At 37.4% G+C, this 17,898-nt stretch overlaps 1 protein-coding gene across 3 annotated transcripts in view; it reads right to left on the bottom strand.

The window, feature by feature from the left end:
• mettl15 (methyltransferase 15, mitochondrial 12S rRNA N4-cytidine) overlaps window positions 1-17,898 on the bottom strand; it is a 104,942-nt gene that overhangs the window by 14,859 nt on the left and 72,185 nt on the right. For 2 of the 3 annotated variants that reach the window (XM_079866906.1, XM_079866907.1), the window contains exons 4-5: window positions 15,644-15,835; window positions 12,140-12,318 (exon numbers count right to left, since the gene is read on the bottom strand). In XM_079866906.1, the coding sequence (XP_079723032.1) occupies window positions 12,140-12,318; window positions 15,644-15,835 (371 nt within the window). The remainder of the gene's footprint in view (window positions 1-12,139; window positions 12,319-15,643; window positions 15,836-17,898) is intronic. The other variant, XM_079866908.1, reaches the window with a different exon arrangement.

Here is a 17,898-nt window from a genome sequence, read left to right as displayed (position 1 = left end):
TTAATTTTTATACATTTTTCATCAACGAATTGCATGTATTTAATAAATAAGAAGCAAATATAGCAGAGACATAGGCTATAATCATAGAGGCGCCGCCGCGGTTACTTGCACTGCACGTTAACTGGAGCGGATCTCATCATAAATTAACCGAAACTAAGTGTATGCCTCACAGAGAATATTAAGAAATATATCTAAAGAAAGCTTGAAATGTCTTTAAACGAAACAATTCAAAACGAAAATAAATAGGCATCACACTGATGTAGGCTAATCCATGCATTTCTCCATGCGCATTCTCTATGGAGATGGCGATCGTCAACTTCATCTTTGCTTTTATAATTGCTAAATAATTAAGCAGAGGCAGGGATACATTGACCAGAAAGGGGGAAATCCCACGCAAAAATTAATAATTTTAAAGGTTTTTACATAGAGAACTGTAGCTAATTAATTAGAAACACACCAAAATATATCCTAATTGTAATTTTATTTAACATTTGTTATTCTTCAAATTAAATTGTCTTTACAAACATAGGCTATATGAGCTAGATTCAACTAATCAATATACTATTATTATTATTATTATTATTATTAATAATAATATAAATATTAAAAATATTAGTACACATTTATTAAAAACATATCTGTTGTAGGCCTACTGTAGCCTACAACTGAACAACGTATGTTTTTAATAAATGTGTCTTTTATCTATTATAATTAATAAGGAATATGCTATTTAATAATTTTCCTTGGTGCATTAAATCTGCCACATACATGTTATGTTGGACTATTATAAATAATCAGAATACTTGCAATCTCTGATTTTTTTTATCATGTTAAAATCATAATTGACTGATGGCCGCTGGAGATGCCGCCGGAAGTGCCGCTCACTGGTGGCCGCTGGAGATGCCGCTCCCGCATTTGGCCGCTGGAGATGCCGCTCACTGATGGCAGCTGGAGATGCCGCCGGAAGTGCCGCTTCGAGATGCCGATGCCGCATTTTGCGCTTGCTCTCTCTCCAAGAAGAAGATAACTATTAGAAGACAATTATTACATATAGCTGCAAGCAGAAATTAACGGGGTTTCAGCGTTTTAAGACCTTTATGACAGCTAGGGTTTATGTCGATATGTAGGGCTGACACCATAAAATATACATGAAAAAAATATGCTAAAAAACACGGAGAAAAGAAGAGCTTAAATAATTATACTTGATACACATATGCACACACTTTTTGTTGTAGATACAGATATTTGAAATAAATGATGGGTAACAAAATGTTTACTGCAAATTTGTATAACTCTGTATAACACCATTTTCAGGTTTCACAGTAATCATAATGTGGAACAATCGTTTGTTCTGTTCTCAGTACAAATGAAGTGATAAACTCTGACAAAATGTGATTGCATTATAATAGTGATTTTATAATGTCTAAATATGAATGCAAAAGCAAAACATATAAAAAGAACTATATTAGTGAATAGAATGAAAATATTACGATTATAACCAGCAGATAGATGGCAGAAGATGACCACTAATGGGCTCACTTCCATTTTGAAAATGTTTGTTTCCAACAGTACACACACACACACACACACACACACACACACACACACACACACACACACAAATATGTTTTCAATGTTATTGGGATATATTGTGAAATTATCTTTTAATGGTCTATATACATTTCACATATTTCTTTGTAAACTTATTATGTAAAACTATATTACCAGTGCATCGTAATAAAAAATGGTTTTAAGCATTTATTTATCAGTCAATCCTATAAACTGACAGAAAGATTAGATTTAAAAAATGTCTTATCCTGTCGGCCCTCGTGGACAAAAGTAGTATTACAGCCTTCATCTTTGATAGTTGTCATCTTCATCAGTTGATAGTTTAGAATTTACTGTGAGTCCTCTGAGCATCAGAAATTCATGAAACTAAGCATGTTTCTTCAAAATGTCATGTTCTCCATATGTACACAGTTTTGATAAGTTTCTACTTATTGCACACAACATATAGACAAATTACTCATAAGTGGCCATACAAGACATACCTTTTAGGGGTGTAACGAATCATACATCGATATGGATCGATGCATCGATATAACGTCTAACGATACTGCATCGATTCCACACTTAAAATATCGATATACACCTTTATTTTGACACTCTCCACATTCTCACATAACATCCTTCCGCCAAAGTGCACATTTTCGTTTACTCACCACCAACCGCCTGCCGGTGTGTAACGTTAATCTCCTCATCTGAAAAAGACGCCTGACAAGACTGACTAAACCCTAAACAAGTTTTTTTCACAAAAGTCGGTATTGTCCGCTGTCAAGGCATCGCGAGTTCATGTTTTACAGCAGAAACAGACAAGCACTCGCACCCTTGTTGGTGAACACAACATGATAAGTCCGTTTTAGCGACTCAGCGCGCAGTATTCAGGTCAGATGTCACTTTGAAAAGATGCGCTGGCTAAGAGGAGTTTCGTCGAAGCTGACTAAAAGTGATCGAGGATGGATAACTTCAATGAACTCGTGATATCTTCTTCAGGGCGTAAAAGGAAAATAAAACCTGAAACATTTTCACGGAACCTTACTAAAGCAGCTCGTTTAGTGGTGAGGGAAAAGCTCTCTGTACTGCGTGTACGTTATCACAACAAGTTTGTTAGGCGTCTATGTCAGCTGAGGAGATTAACGTCATGAAAATTAACCGAGTGGTATTATTTATCATAGCAATTACTTGGTTTTGTTTGACTCAGAAAGATGAAATGTGAATGTATCTGCTCTGCTAAAAAAAAAAAAAAAAAACTTTTAACATATTAAAGCATACTTTCAATTAAATTAAATTTTGTAATTTACCTGTATTTTTTAAGTTATTATTATTATTAATCAAAACAACCCAGCTGCAGTTTGATTGATATTACTTGGATGCACAATAATAATAAAAAACATGATTTATGAAAATTAACAAGAACGGAGTACTTGCAAATGACCACTTCTGTTATAAATGTCCCAATAGGGTATATGTCGAACGTCGCATTACGAAACCGGAAAACAGAACGCATCGCTTCCGGTTCAGGTCTTTTGTATGTGCTTCATGCATTTTTTTACTGTTTTACTCAAGATAACTTAAAAGGAGCGAGCAAAGATGATCATAACCAATGTCCCTCGCATGTGAAGATCGATATTTAAAAGTAAAAAAAAAAAAAAATCTTCACACTAACGTTTAGATATTTAAATAGAATAAAACGCCAATAACAAAGTGAGATAGGTAGGTTAGCTGATTACCTTAAAATTCCATAGATATCGGCGTCAGTTCATACGGCTGTTAACACTTTCTATGACAAGCGGATGCGATGAGACCAGGTTTCCGGTTTCGTCATGCGACGTTCGACATATACCCTATTGATACTTTGCACGTGACGTCACAAGTACTGGCTGGCGGGCAAGAACGTCGTTCTCCAGCAACGAAACCCAGTAAACTAATCAAGGGTCGCCAGTTTTACTATACAAAAGTTGGTGTTTTGAGGTGTAAACGACATGTCAGATAGTTGTTGTGCAATTGGATGCACTAACCGCAGATGAGATAAGCAACCTTCACAGTATACACGTCTGTGCAAATTACCATCAAAGGTAATTTCAACATTTGTTTGAATACAATGGGTGTATGATCATGTAATTAATCGTGTCTTTAAGTTACTGTAGTTTTGTCAATAAACACCACCAGTATTCACCAGCTGGTTCGGCGAGTCAGCTGTTTGTGTTATGAGTCTAAGCTAGACTAACTGTACGTTCACACCGCCGCCGGCGAGAGCGGCAAAATTCATGGAAAATTAATGATTTCCGGGCACTTTGACGCTCTCGCCGGTGGCGGTGTGAACGTACAGTAACAGCTGTCGTCTTTTGCTAACAATAACAGAAGTGTGTGATAGGTTGTTTTGAGGTTTGCGATATCTATGATTTTCAATGAGAACCAGAGATGACCCAACAGTAGAGCTAGATTATTTACGGAGGAATTATTACTGCTCGATTATCTTAAAAAAAACTTGTCTGCTTTACACAATTTAGCTACCTTGGAGTTAATCCTAGTCCATAGTTATGCAGCTAGCTCGCTAACAGACTTGATAGCTACTAGAAAGTCCTGGAACAACAGGACTCAACGTTGAAAATACCCGTTTGTTGCCCGCCAGGTATCCGTGGTAGTCACGTGACTGCAAAGTATCAATTGGGAGAGGGTGTGCAATTTTCAAAGAGTTTAATTAAACGTTCATGTTATATATTTTGATTGCATTTGTGAGTTAATAAAAACGTAACTGGTTGTGTGAACATAATATCTAAATATCGATTAATCAATCGATATAGCCCTGAATCGAATCGAATCGTATCGTGGAATTTTTTGAAGTATCGGAAAATATCGTATCGCTGGCTGAGAGAATCGATATCGTATCGTATCGTGATGAACTGTCCGATTTACACCCCTAATACCTTTATATATATATATATATATATATATATATATATATATATATATATATTAGGGGTGGAGCCGAACCCGAATACGGTATTCGGAAAGGCACAAATAATGTGTTTTTTACGAATACTTATTTCGAACAAATACTTAAAAAAAATTTGTATTAGGGAACAAGAAAAACTTTATATCAAAAGGCTGTGTTTCCTCCGGCTGTAAATCCACTTGTTGATAAGAAAGGAGGAAATGACACGGAAATATTTTGGATTAGGCTAATGTCACGTTGCCATAAGGGGTCGTTCACATAGCGCGTTTTTTGCGCGTGCAGATTTCAAATGTAGGCGCGCGGCAAGCGCGCTTATAATAGAAGCGAACGGCGCGCTCGTTTTTCCAGGCGCGCCTATGTTGGTTGCATATAGCAACGACAGACGCGGTGCGAACTGCGCTCTTCATGATGACGAGGAAGTATCAGCAAAGAATTAATTGATTTCTAGCCCTTGCATTAGATATATTTATGGAGATGAGAAATGAAATAAAAAGCCGTCATCATGTCATTAATATCAGTCCATCAGAAAAGCTGTTCTAGGCTTATTCTTGGCTGGATAACTCTTAGCAGGTTTAAAAAGCCCTTTTAAAATTAAATATGAATGCAGTTTTGGATTAAATAAAAGTACAGCCAAGTCAAATAAAACACGTTTTATCTCCTGTATTTGGTAACACTACAATAAGATACCATTCATTAACATTACTTAATGGGCATCTAACATCAACACATTGAGGGAACAATATATTTTTACAACATGAATTAATGTTTGTGAATGTTATTTAATACAAACACTTGATTGGTCATGTTTGTTCACTTCAGTCATTGTGCATTAAATAATGTTAACATAAATAATGTTAACTTTTGATTTTAAAAATGTATTTTTAAATGAACCCCAAGGAGAATAATTGTGACAGTATATAACTATTGTTTATTGTTAGGTCATTTTATCTAATGTTATCTAACAAATTGAATCTTATTGTAAAGTGTTTTTAATACTACAGTTTCCATCTTTTTAACCGTGATATACACTTTAATATATGTAAATTTAATCTAAATTAAGCTTTGGTACCGAAATTGGTACAGAGAACCGAGGATTTTCACTGGTATTTGTACCGAATACTGAAATTTTGGTACCGTGACAACACTACTTAGCTCTGTTAGCTCTGTAATTTAGACAATAGGCTGTTGACAGAGTAACGTTAACGTTGGTAATGGCTGTTATGTTATTTTCTTTTCAATGACATTCCTTGTTACATGTTCATTGCTGGATTTAAGGAAAAACATCAACCAATATTGCATATCCATAATTATTATAATGGATATAATTAAAGAATACTTGAAGAGTTCAGATGCAAAAGCCTCTAAGTGCCATCTGAAATTTTCTTCTAGAATGATCTTTTTTTCTAGCTTGTATATTTAAGTTCAGCAATTTCACTTAAATGGCGATGAAAATTACCTATTAATTGTCATTAAAGTGAAATTATTGAGCTTAAATATACGAGCTTGATAAAAATGATCATTCTAGAAGAAAATTTCAGATGGCACTTAGAGGCTTTTGCATCTGAACTCTTCACTTACACTATAATGTAAATTAGAAGTGTAACGCAAAAAAAAAAAGGATTTTTACACCTATTTTGAATTTTACTCGAATACAAATACAAATACAAATACTTTTCCCCCCTCAACAAATACAAATACAGATACAAATACCGGCTGATTTGCACACCCCTAATATATATATATATATATATATATATATATATATATATATATATATATATATATATACACACTCACCTAAAGGATTATTAGGAACACCATACTAATACTGTGTTTGACCCCCTTTCGCCTTTTTTTATTTTTTTTATTTTTTTTATTAGATTTGTGGGATGCACATCCAGGGCACAAAGCTCCCGTTCCACCACATCCCAAAGATGCTCTATTGGGTTGAGATCTGGTGACTGTGGGTGCCATTTTAGTACAGTAAACTCATTGTCATGTTCAAGAAACCAATTTGAAATGATTCGAGCTTTGTGACATGGTGCATTATCCTGCTGGAAGTAGCCATCAGAGGATGGGTACATGGTGGTCATAAAGGGATGGACATGGTCAGAAACAATGCTCAGGTAGGCCGTGGCATTTAAACGATGCCCAATTGGCACTAAGGGGCCTAAAGTGTGCCAAGAAAACATCCCCCACACCATTACACCACCACCACCAGCCTGCACAGTGGTAACAAGGCATGATGGATCCATGTTCTCATTCTGTTTACGCCAAATTCTGACTCTACCGTCTGAATGTCTCAACAGAAATCGAGACTCATCAGACCAGGCAACATTTTTCCAGTCTTCAAATGTCCAATTTTGGTGAGCTTGTGCAAATTGTAGCCTCTTTTTCCTATTTGTAGTGGAGATGAGTGGTACCCGGTGGGGTCTTCTGCTGTTGTAGCCCATCCGCCTCAAGGTTGTGCGTGTTGTGGCTTCACAAATGCTTTGCTGCATACCTCGGTTGTAACGAGTGGTTATTTCAGTCAAAGTTGCTCTTCTATCAGCTTGAATCAGTCGGCCCATTCTCCTCTGACCTCTAGCATCAACAAGGCATTTTCGCCCACAGGACTGCCGCATACTGGATGTTTTTCCCTTTTCACACCATTCTTTGTAAACCCTAGAAATGGTTGTGCGTGAAAATCCCAGTAACTGAGCAGATTGTGAAATACTCAGACCAGCCTGTCTGGCACCAACAACCATGCCACGCTCAAAATTGCTTAAATCACCTTTCTTTCCCACATTTAACGTTTTAAAGCCGCGATGTACAGAAAATCGCACAAAGATATAGAAGATATAGAAGAAAATGTATAAAAACATTTTGGATCAATAAAACTAAGAAATAACATAAATAACTCCAGAAAGGCCACACTGCAGACAGGATTTACATTCACATGCAAATCAAATTAAATCGGCTAAATTACCTGTGCAAGCAGGCTCTAGGCTACAGCACAACATCGATGCATCATGCACCGAAAAAATAAACAATTCATTTACTAAATTAAATTAGAACAGAATATACCTTTCTAGTAAATAAAAATACAAAACGAAATAAATCAGAATCAAGTCACAAGATGAGGAGCAAATGTGTGCAAAATGCCTAAAGTGCAGGGGAACATATATTCAAAACACAAGCCACAAATAGTTAGATTAGATAACCCTGACAGATCAATAAATAAAATTAAAATAAAGAAATTATTAAAATAACGATAGTAGCCAGAATTTTCAACTTTGTCTTTTTAACTGCAGAAACAACAATAAATGCTAAACTGGAGTGGCAGTCTTTTTAGCTAAAAATGTTCACAGCATCCAAAAATCAAATTAGAACCGGCTGAAAAGTTTTGAAATCACTTGTACCCTACCTGATCGAGAGAACAAATCCAGTCTTTCACTCTGTCTGTGTCCGTTGGAGTCTTTTGTGCGTGCAGATAAAATGCATTCTAAAACGTGAAAAGCGTTTACGGCTTAATCTCCTAAAATAGTTAAATTAAAATATGAAAACGCTTTACTATAGGAGGAACGCATATTGCGTTCATATTCTGGGTTCATCTGCTTATCTGCACATAGTATGGTTTCTTAATAAAGTGTGTAGGCTACTGTGTGTACATGCATTAAGCCACGTTAAAGTGCCTTTTTAAGCGTTTTAAAAGCTTTTTTACTGGCATGAAGTTGGTTTGACGTTGGACGTTCGATATTCGCATTTAGGGACCGTCTCAAAATTGCATGCGACATTGGTATAAACGTTTCTAACTTCAATAGCATTTGAAGACAATGACTTACAGTCAAACAACCAACTGTACACTGTTCACCCAGGTCTCATGTATAATGCACACCTTTCAGATTGTTAAGCATTTTAGAATGTCCCGTGGAAAACCAACTTGTTAACGTTGGCCGGCAGAAGTGCGATCATTGTTTTCCTGATGCTAAATCCAGCCTTGGAGAATATCCTTTCTGAAGGTGTACATCCACACTTTAGATTTTTTTATCCCAGACATTGTTAAAGATTTAAATCCTTGCCGCCAAGACGCTCCTCTGTTGGTCACGGATTGAAAGTGAAACTTAAATCTGTCACGGGGTGTTTGGATTTATTCACGCACGTTAAAAAAATATTTATTAAAAGCTTCTTTCTTTGCACATTTTTATATACAGCATTATCATAATAGGCTGAATATTAACGTATTGACAGAAAACCGGTAGTTCTATGTGAAATCAGACATTGAGAGCCCTCATATAGCCAAAGTGGCATGATGATCCTCGTTTCATAACACCTCTGCGAAGATTCGACCGTGAGATTGGTAGTCGAATCATGCTCCTCCAATCGAAGCATCGAATCTTCGACTATTCGGGGTCACCCCTAATATACACACACACACATATATAAATAAATATACATATAATGTTTGCTAAACGGTTTAATAGATCAAAATTCTTTTGATAACTTTTTGCCATGAGGGTCTCTAGATGATGTATGTCAACGAGGAGATAGGAAAAAAGTTTATTTTTCAAATAATCTTTTTTAGCAAATTATTTGATTGACAGAAATTATTTGATTGTTCTAGAGGCAAACTCATTCAGAATGAGGAGATTTAACATTTGATATGAATATTGTGTGTATGTGTGATACATTATAAACTGTATATATGTGATGCGTAATATATAGGGTCTAAAATGCGATAGCGCCACCCGGTGGCCGTTTCTTTCAAACTTCGCACAGACCTATAGGACCATGAGTCAAACAGGCCTACAGAGTTTCGTTCCGATCTGCTTCATAAATCATCGTGGCAGCTTGGACAAAGACACTGCATGCCAATTCTCAAGTCAATCGGACAACGCAGCACATTAATTTAAAATATACAGTGAGGTCCAAAAGTCAAGTGGATTTATTATTTTTTATATCAAACTAAATTATCAGTGTTACAATTTGAGTGAAAAGTTGAATTGAAAAAAATAACACAAATTTCATATTTGTGGTTCTATGGAAGAACACATGGTCAGTGTCACAATCCTAAAACATGGCTAACTAGTTTCCCTATGACAGAAACTAGTTAGTTATCTTCCATTACTTATTTGTGGCAAACAGTGCAGCCAATTGTTTTTGTTGTTTACAGTTTCTTGCGACACATCGAGGGGCATCGTGATATTGTTCCTTGTATTTTCATCTTGCAGTCTCAATGCCAGAAATATGAGACACTAAATCTCAAGTTAATCAAAGACAACAATTGACTGCTTTGAATAAAAAGATTCCACTAAATACTAATCGAATAGCTAAATGCTAAGCTACACCAGGAAGCATTATCCACATTCTGAATGCAAAGGAGGTAGCAGTCCTCAAAAGATACTACAGGGTTTGTTCAGCCAAATATGAAAATTCTGTGATCATTTACTCCCCTTATGTCATTCCAAAGTTAACACAAATGAAAATATTTAGTGCAATCTTTTTTTTTTCTTTTGTCCATGCAAAGAATGTCAGTGGGGTCTAATTTTGAGGTCTAAACACTGAGACATTTTTCAAAATACATTTTTTTTGTGTGTGTGTTCCACAGAAAACAGAAAGTCCTACAGATTTGGAATCACATGAGTTTGAGTAAATTATTACATATATTTCATTTTAGGGTGAACTATTCCTTTAGGTTGAAATAAAACTAGATTTTGTGTAAAATAGCCAGTAAACAAATAAATGAATAAGCAAAGAGAAAAAAATATCCTGTTTTACAAAAGTAGCATCATGGAGAGCGAACTCCAGCTAACACAAATATAAACATTAAGGGCTGCCTTAATTCTAAAACTGTGACGTAGGTCTCAGAAAAATCGGGAGAAAACAAAAGATCAATTTTCATCAGTGCTCCAACAAGTCTGCTTCTCAACAAGTGATCAATAGTGGGCTGATTAGTGTCTCTTACAGTGATATAAAAGCATGACCAGCAGCTTAGACAACTGTTTAACCATGCTGTCAAAACCTGTGAGCTGCTACAAATGAGTCTGAATGTTTTATGGTAAAGCTGGATAGATGGCTTCAAGGTGTATGAAAGGGGTTGGTGCGGCTTTTTGGGGTCAGTGAGGGTGTGAGTTACTGGCTCTAAGCCAGTTTTGTGCTGATGCTCATTATGATTCAAAGTGGTCTGATATGTAGAAAGCTGATCTGAGCATTGGGATTGAGGGACCCTTTCCTTAGGGAATCTGGATAATCTTCTGTCACGCCAGCTGGGTTCATACTGATGAGAATATTACACTGCCGTGACCTCGTCTCTTCTCTAATGTGTTTCACTAAATAGAGCGGATTCCCCATTTTAACATGGAATAAACCCTTCCAACCAGTAACTAATGTAGACTGAAAAAAAAAATTGTCTAGGATTTACTTTGAAACAATTTTCACTTAGAAATTGGTAGTGAATTTCACAAATAATTACTAAGAAACAACAAACAATTAAAGTAAAGAAAAGTAGAAAGGCTAACATGGTATTTTATTTGTTTTATTTTGTTTCTTTTGTTACAGTGTAAAAAGCAAAGAAATAAATTATGCTAAAGATAGGAAACGTGTTAATCAAAAGGACTGTGACTGGTGACTATTACGATACACTGTAACCAAGGTGGAGACAGATTCTGGAACTCGCCTCCAAAAGCAAGGGCAAAGAGGGATTGTGGTGCTTCGGTTGCTCACGTAAGGAAACAGAGCTCATAACAGGGAGAACTCCCATGATGCCCATTGTTATGGTGTCTAAACCCCTCCCTTTCCTCCATCATCAGCACTGATAAATACACACGTATACAAATGCACACATATTATCCCACCTCCTGGTCCATCAATTGCTTCCCTTGGCAACGGTAATGCCGGCAGCCCACCGCTGACCCCCAGGGACCCTCGGGAGTCAGAAGCTTCCAGATTGATTGGAATAAACATTGTTGTTGACTCGCTCTACTCTTCAAAGAAGATCAAACAACTGCCCTTAGTCACACCTGTTCTCCCGGCATGACGCATGTGCTTGCCTCGTGCTACCGTCATCTTCTGAAGTGACTATCTATCTCATCGCCAGCGTCGGGCTATGGAAACAGCGCCGGCAAAAAAAAAGCAGACGATAAATATAATATCAAAAAGCATCAAGCTGCCGCAATGTGGTGCGTGTGACGCGTGCGTTTGGAGAAGTGTGTTGGTGGGGGTGCAGTGAAGGGCACGAAAAGGGAGGGAGTGAGTGTGAGAAACAAATCAAAGGGTACAAGGAGGGGGGAGTCTGGGGGAGGAGAGGATGGGAGTGCGAGTCTAAATACGAATTAAGGAAAGGGGCTAAAAAACGCATTGAACCTCACCTGCAGGTTTTCCCTACTGCTCCCTAAATCGCTTCGTTTTTTATTAATAAGAGCCTTGTCAATCACAAGGCATGTGTTGCTGATGGATACTCAGACAGTGAGAAACAGGCAGCTGAGTGGGGGGGAAGGAGAACGGCAGAGATTTCGGATTAGAAAATGCCATCTTTTCTCCCCTTCTCTTTTTCCAGGACAAATAGGTCCCATAGGGAGAGTTTGCATTAATATCTCTCTCTCTCCAAGCCTCCCTCTAGTGTAGGGAATCAATGAGGGGGGGTACCTGCTACGATGCTGGCCAGTTGCAGGGTCCGGCCGATGGGGTAGACGCTGCGTGCTTGTGCGATGGCCGCCGCAATTTTCCTGGTGTGCCGCTCCTCCCCATACGCGGCCAATACGGACGCAAGCGCCTGTTGATCTAAGGCGTTGACCACGTCAGCAGCGCAGGGCATGTCGGGGTACCTACGCACAAAGAGGAGCCCAATTAAGCAGCTTGACGTCACAAGTTCCTGGCTGACAGAAGCCAAGCCTGACAGCTCTAAGACACCAGTGAAAACCCCTCCCACCCTTCCCACTCTGGGAGATGTGGGCTTGAGATCTATAAAAAGAGAGAGAGCATGTGTGTACATGAGAGAGAACAGGAGGGAGAAGCGGTTAGCGACAAATATAAAAATATCAAATCATGATCTGAATTATGCATTCGCTTTTGCTTTCTTTAGGAAAATATGTGTGCACACTCAGGGAAGAACAAAGAAACCAGGGTAAATGAGACATAGTTACACACCTACATAACGGGGACATATATCAGTTTACTAATACGAATAAAACTTAATATTTCATCTAGTCAGTTTCGGTCGGCAGCTGTTCAGTACAATTGTACATACACATTGTACTGTGATTCATATACTCACAGTAATTCATATATTCCCTAAACATCTTGACTCAGATGTTCAAGTCATCATATTTGTACTTATGTAATTATTTCCTGAGATTTGGGTTTGATACTTTGGATTCTGAATGACACATCTCTTTGTCTCTGTACTGATTGTGAGGGAAACAAAGAAAGACTGAGCTCTCAGGTACACAAAAACAAAATTGTGTAAAATTTACTTTCAATCAATTTTCACCCAGAACTTGATCTGACAAGTAACACAATGAATTTAAATGTGAAAATTTTGAAGTAAAAAATACTGAAATAGTATTTTCTTATAAAGCATACTCAAATAAATCTTTGTTTTATTTACAACTTATATATATATTTTTTTGTGTACTCTCACTGACACTGGAAAGTGAGCATGGGCAAAAGCAGTTTCAGTCATTAGTCACTTGGAGTCAACTTTATCCATAAAAGGCATGCAACACACAGGCATGAGAGATGCATGATGAACCTTTTATCATAACCTTTCTTTTGGAACCAACGTCGTTCTGGATCTCACATTATCCTTGAATGTTTTCTCTCCTATTTAGTTTGTCATTCATGTGGGCACAACTAAAAGCACAGAATGAGTAACTCAAACCGGGAGACATGCTGATTAATGCAAGGTATGCTCTGTTCTTCTTGAAGGCCAGCTAGATTCGTCTGACAGCGTCATGCTGTCGTAAAGTTAAATTCTCACGTAAATAAAGTGTATTCAGATACCATGGGCAGGACCTGGAACGACCTGCACTATTTCTTGGCCTTCCTCTTTTTCCTTTGGGTGTCTCTCTTTTTTCAACCATTTCATCTCGCCCCCAGAAAAAAAAGTTCAGAGTCAGTTACAGTAGGTGGGATTTCCACCTCATTATCACAGTAAAAACTTTGACAAAACTTCCTAATAAGAGAGGAAGGTTTCTCACTCTTCTTCAAATCAGAGGGAAACAGTTTTGCATGTGAGGTGTAATAGATGATGTCGATGATAAAACAACTCTAGGGCTGTGTCTGAAATCGCTCCCAATATCCTTAAATAGGGCACTATTTGAGGGGACAGCAATTTGTAGATGTGTCCAAAACCATAGTGGACGTTATCGAGTGCACTCATTCAATCCAACAATGCACCGCAATAACGAGTGTACAACCGATGTACGCTAAGCGACTAGAGAATACCCATAATGCACCGTGTGAGAGTCGCGAGCTGGATGAATTCCCACGTCTGACTAGAAGATGGCGCCTGCAGCTGAATCATCCATCAAGAGACTCCTTGACATGAACTGCATGTGTCAGATAAGGAAGACATCCAAAAACGTGTATACTGTTGGTGGTACTCCAGAGACAGGGATATGAAACACAACTCTTTTTTATTAAAGGGAAGGTTTTATTAAAGATAGCAGATCAAACTGTTGGCATGTGGTTCCCAAGCCTAAATAGTGCCATACCACAGATTATAATACAAGAGTATTATTTGTTTAAAAATAATTGGCAAGTCTTTATAGTTGTATAGACTTGGCAATTATTCTCCGTAACACACGAGAATGAACCTCATTCGTTCTTGCGTTGGTGAGTTGATGAATGTTTATTAATAAAAGCCTAAATTTAATCTGTTCATCAGTGATCGAGTCTCTTCAGAAAATTTGGACTAAACCACTCAATTAATATGGTCATTAATTTACAATCTTTTTATGAACTTTTTAAAGCGTCAAATTGGTAGTTGCATAGCGGTCAATGAAGGGACAGAAATCTCTCAGATTTCATCAAAAAGTTTTGTGTTCCGAAGATGAACGAAAGTCTTACGAGTTTGGAATGACGAGGGTGAGTAATTAATGACAAAATGTTCATTTTTGGGTGAACTAACCCTTTAATAATTGTTAAACTAAAATTGCTCACGTGTATTGGATTAAGGGTATAATAAGTATATTTTACATTTACATTTATTCATTTAGCTGACGCTTTTATCCAAAGCGACTTACAATTGCTATATATGTCAGAGGTCGCACGCCTCTGGAGCAACTAGGGGTTAAGTGTCTTGCTCAGGGACACATTGGTGTCTCACAGTGGATTCGAACCCGGGTCTCTCACACCAAAGGCAGGTGTCTTATCCATTGCGCCACACCACCCTACCCTACCCTACCCAATCCCACATAAATAGTATATAAATCACAGAACAATTATAAATAATCATTACTGAAAGCCAGACGATTTTTTTCTTTAAAATCTTTTAGTGATCTTTAGAGAAACTGGGGGAGTGACTATTGCATCAGAAATGTGTCAATTTGCTCACAGCTGATCTGATTTTGGTTTGAGATCTTTTACCCAGGTCATAACCTGCCTCGGAGCAGGTTAGCCATTGAGTATAAGTTACTATGGTGATGAACAACAAGCCAGTTTCATGGAGCCATTTTCACCAAACTAAACAGAAACATATCTGTCTAGCCACCTAAATTGGCTTCATTTAAAGGCTCCAGGATTGAAAACCACTGTCCAAAGAAATACCTGATCTTTGGGGGTCCTTCTCGCTACCTAAATTAGTTCTGTTCATTCACCTACAATCTTAAAGCTAACATTCCATGTGTTCCACAAAGCTCAGTCTCTGAATCACCAGGCTCTGCAGTGCTTAGTCATCTTTTCATTATATTAAGCTGTAATTAGGTTATGCCTTACACCTGTTCGGAATCAGTTTTGAATAGCTATAATAGAGAAGCATGGAGACTCTGTAGATGTAATCAATAAGCGTGTGAGCCAAGAATAATAACTCTGACCAACAGTGTATATCGAGAGTGAATCAGGCATTACTAATAGCATAAATGATTCTTGAAACAACAGTGACAATGAGTGCTTATACTGAAAAGAAGTAAGCCAAGGTAGTAGTCGAACCTGTCTCTGTCCATCCTCATATCTAGCGGTCCATCCTTGCTGAGGGAGAAGCCCCTTTCTGCTGAATCCATCTGCATAGAAGAGCAACCAGCATCCAAAAGAGCAGCATCCACACCTCCTGGACCCAATCCCAAAGTTGAGAGCAGGTTATTCAGTTCACTGAACCTTCCTAGTACTGGCTTCACCTGGCCCCTTAACAAAAGTAGAAAGTATAAGATGAAGACGACAAGGAGTCACAATTGTGCTTTTCATACGCTCTTATGCATATATATTAATACATTTTACTCCAGTCTTCAGTGTCTGTCACATGATCCTTCAGAAATCATTCTAATATGCTGATTTGGTGCTCAACAAACATTTCTTATTATTAGCAATGTTGAAAACAGCTATGCTGCTTTATATAGAAATTTAAATATAAATATAAAATAAATGCTGAACTTTATATATATATATATATATATATATATATATATATATATATATTGAAAGTTCAGCATTTATTTTTAAATAGAAATCTTTTGTAACATCATAAAGCCATTTGCTGTCAATTTTGATCAATTTAATGCATCCCAAATTTTTGAAGGGTAGTGTATTTTTTTTTCTTGAGGTCCAGTTATAAAGTTACTCAAGGTTTCCAACACAAGAACAGTCATAATTTAGTTCTCCATGATCATTTTTCACTCTCTCTCTCTCTCTCTGCTAAACATTCTGATTTCTGCTTAAGTACCTTCAAGACTTACAGTGTGAAGTGTTCACTTCATGTGAAATGAGTAACAGTGCTTATGGGTTGTGTTTGCTGTCAGATCTGACATAATTTGTGGTGCTGCATCTTTCAGTAACATTGTTTGCAAAGCCTGCATTCATTGTGACACTGATATGTGCCTCAAAAACTGTTAAGGTCAGACTAACATGGGGCCTGATCAGAGGCATTGTTAAAAATAAACATAAGCCATTCATTTATAATGCTGGAAGCCAGAAACAACAAAACCTTTGGTGAACTTTCTCCATATCTGACTCTTATCATTAGTTACAAAATAGAAAAACAGCTTCTGGTGTTTAGAATAACAATATCTGTTCTGATTCCTCTTTATAACTTCACATTGGGCCAAGCTGTTGAATACCAACTCAGTGGCGTACCGCAAATGCTTGAGTGTGTGATGGATTTTTTAATGAATTGTAACTAATATTTGGGGTTTTTTTGCAGGAACAACATTCATAAGCTTTTGAATTTTAGATGTATGTTTCCCCTTTGGTGAAAACTGTAAAAATAACAAATATGGGAAATGAAACTAGACAGATGTCTAAACTTGAAACCTTGATTATGAAGTAACAAGAGGGCTTGTCTATGAAGAACCAATCAAATTGTAGGGAAATTATGTAATGTATCATGTCATTTTCGCCATACCCCTATTCTATAAAAACTGTTGTATTCGTATTTACTGGTGGGATTCTCTCTGAAATTTGTCTGAGATCCTCCGGCCTTCTTCTTCTTGGGGGAGATTGTCCGAGAACTGCTCTGGAAACTCTCCCGGCCGTGATTAAAGCATTTAAAAGACATTTGCTGAAGTCTGTCTGTGTATTATTGCTGCGCAGCAAGTCAGTTAGGGAAGCAAACTAGTTAGGGGAGCAAGTTAGTTAGGGGAACAAGTTAGAGTATAGGATTAGACCACTCAGCCGACGTCGACTGTAGACGCGCTAGGGTATAGGATTAGACTCGGCCGACGTCGATGTGTAGACACACTAGAGATAGGAAACTAACGTCGACTGTAGACGTTTGGGGACGTCGATTGTAGACGAGACCCAGGTACGTAGTTAGGTTTAGGGAAAAATCTACCACAAGTGATAGTAATGGAGATAAACCATGGGTCTTACACCATGTCTACACCACGGCGCAACAGCAGAAATAAAACGAGGCATCGATATACTGTAGGGAATTTGTCGTGCCACGTTCTGTCACACCGCATCCACTGTAGACAGCATCACTGATTTTAATGGGTTCTATTTGCTTTTATCGAGTGTTCTGTTCGTGTCTGGTGTTGATATATGGTAACTGAAACTAAAACTATTCAAATATATTTTTTTAAATAACTGAAATATAGCTGAAATAAATTTACGAAGAACAATTTACACTAATCAAACATTAGATTAAAATATTTGAAAAATTAAGATATGTTGCCTTGGCTGAATGATAATGATAATAATACTAATAACAAATACTAATAATAAATACTAAACACTAATAACCCAGATATGGT

The sequence above is a fragment of the Squalius cephalus genome (genome assembly GCF_949319135.1).
Source record: "Squalius cephalus genome assembly, chromosome: 3".
Lineage (NCBI taxonomy): Eukaryota > Metazoa > Chordata > Actinopteri > Cypriniformes > Leuciscidae > Squalius > Squalius cephalus.
Note: the sequence above shows the minus strand (reverse complement) of the source record. Positions and strands in the feature narration are given on the sequence as shown.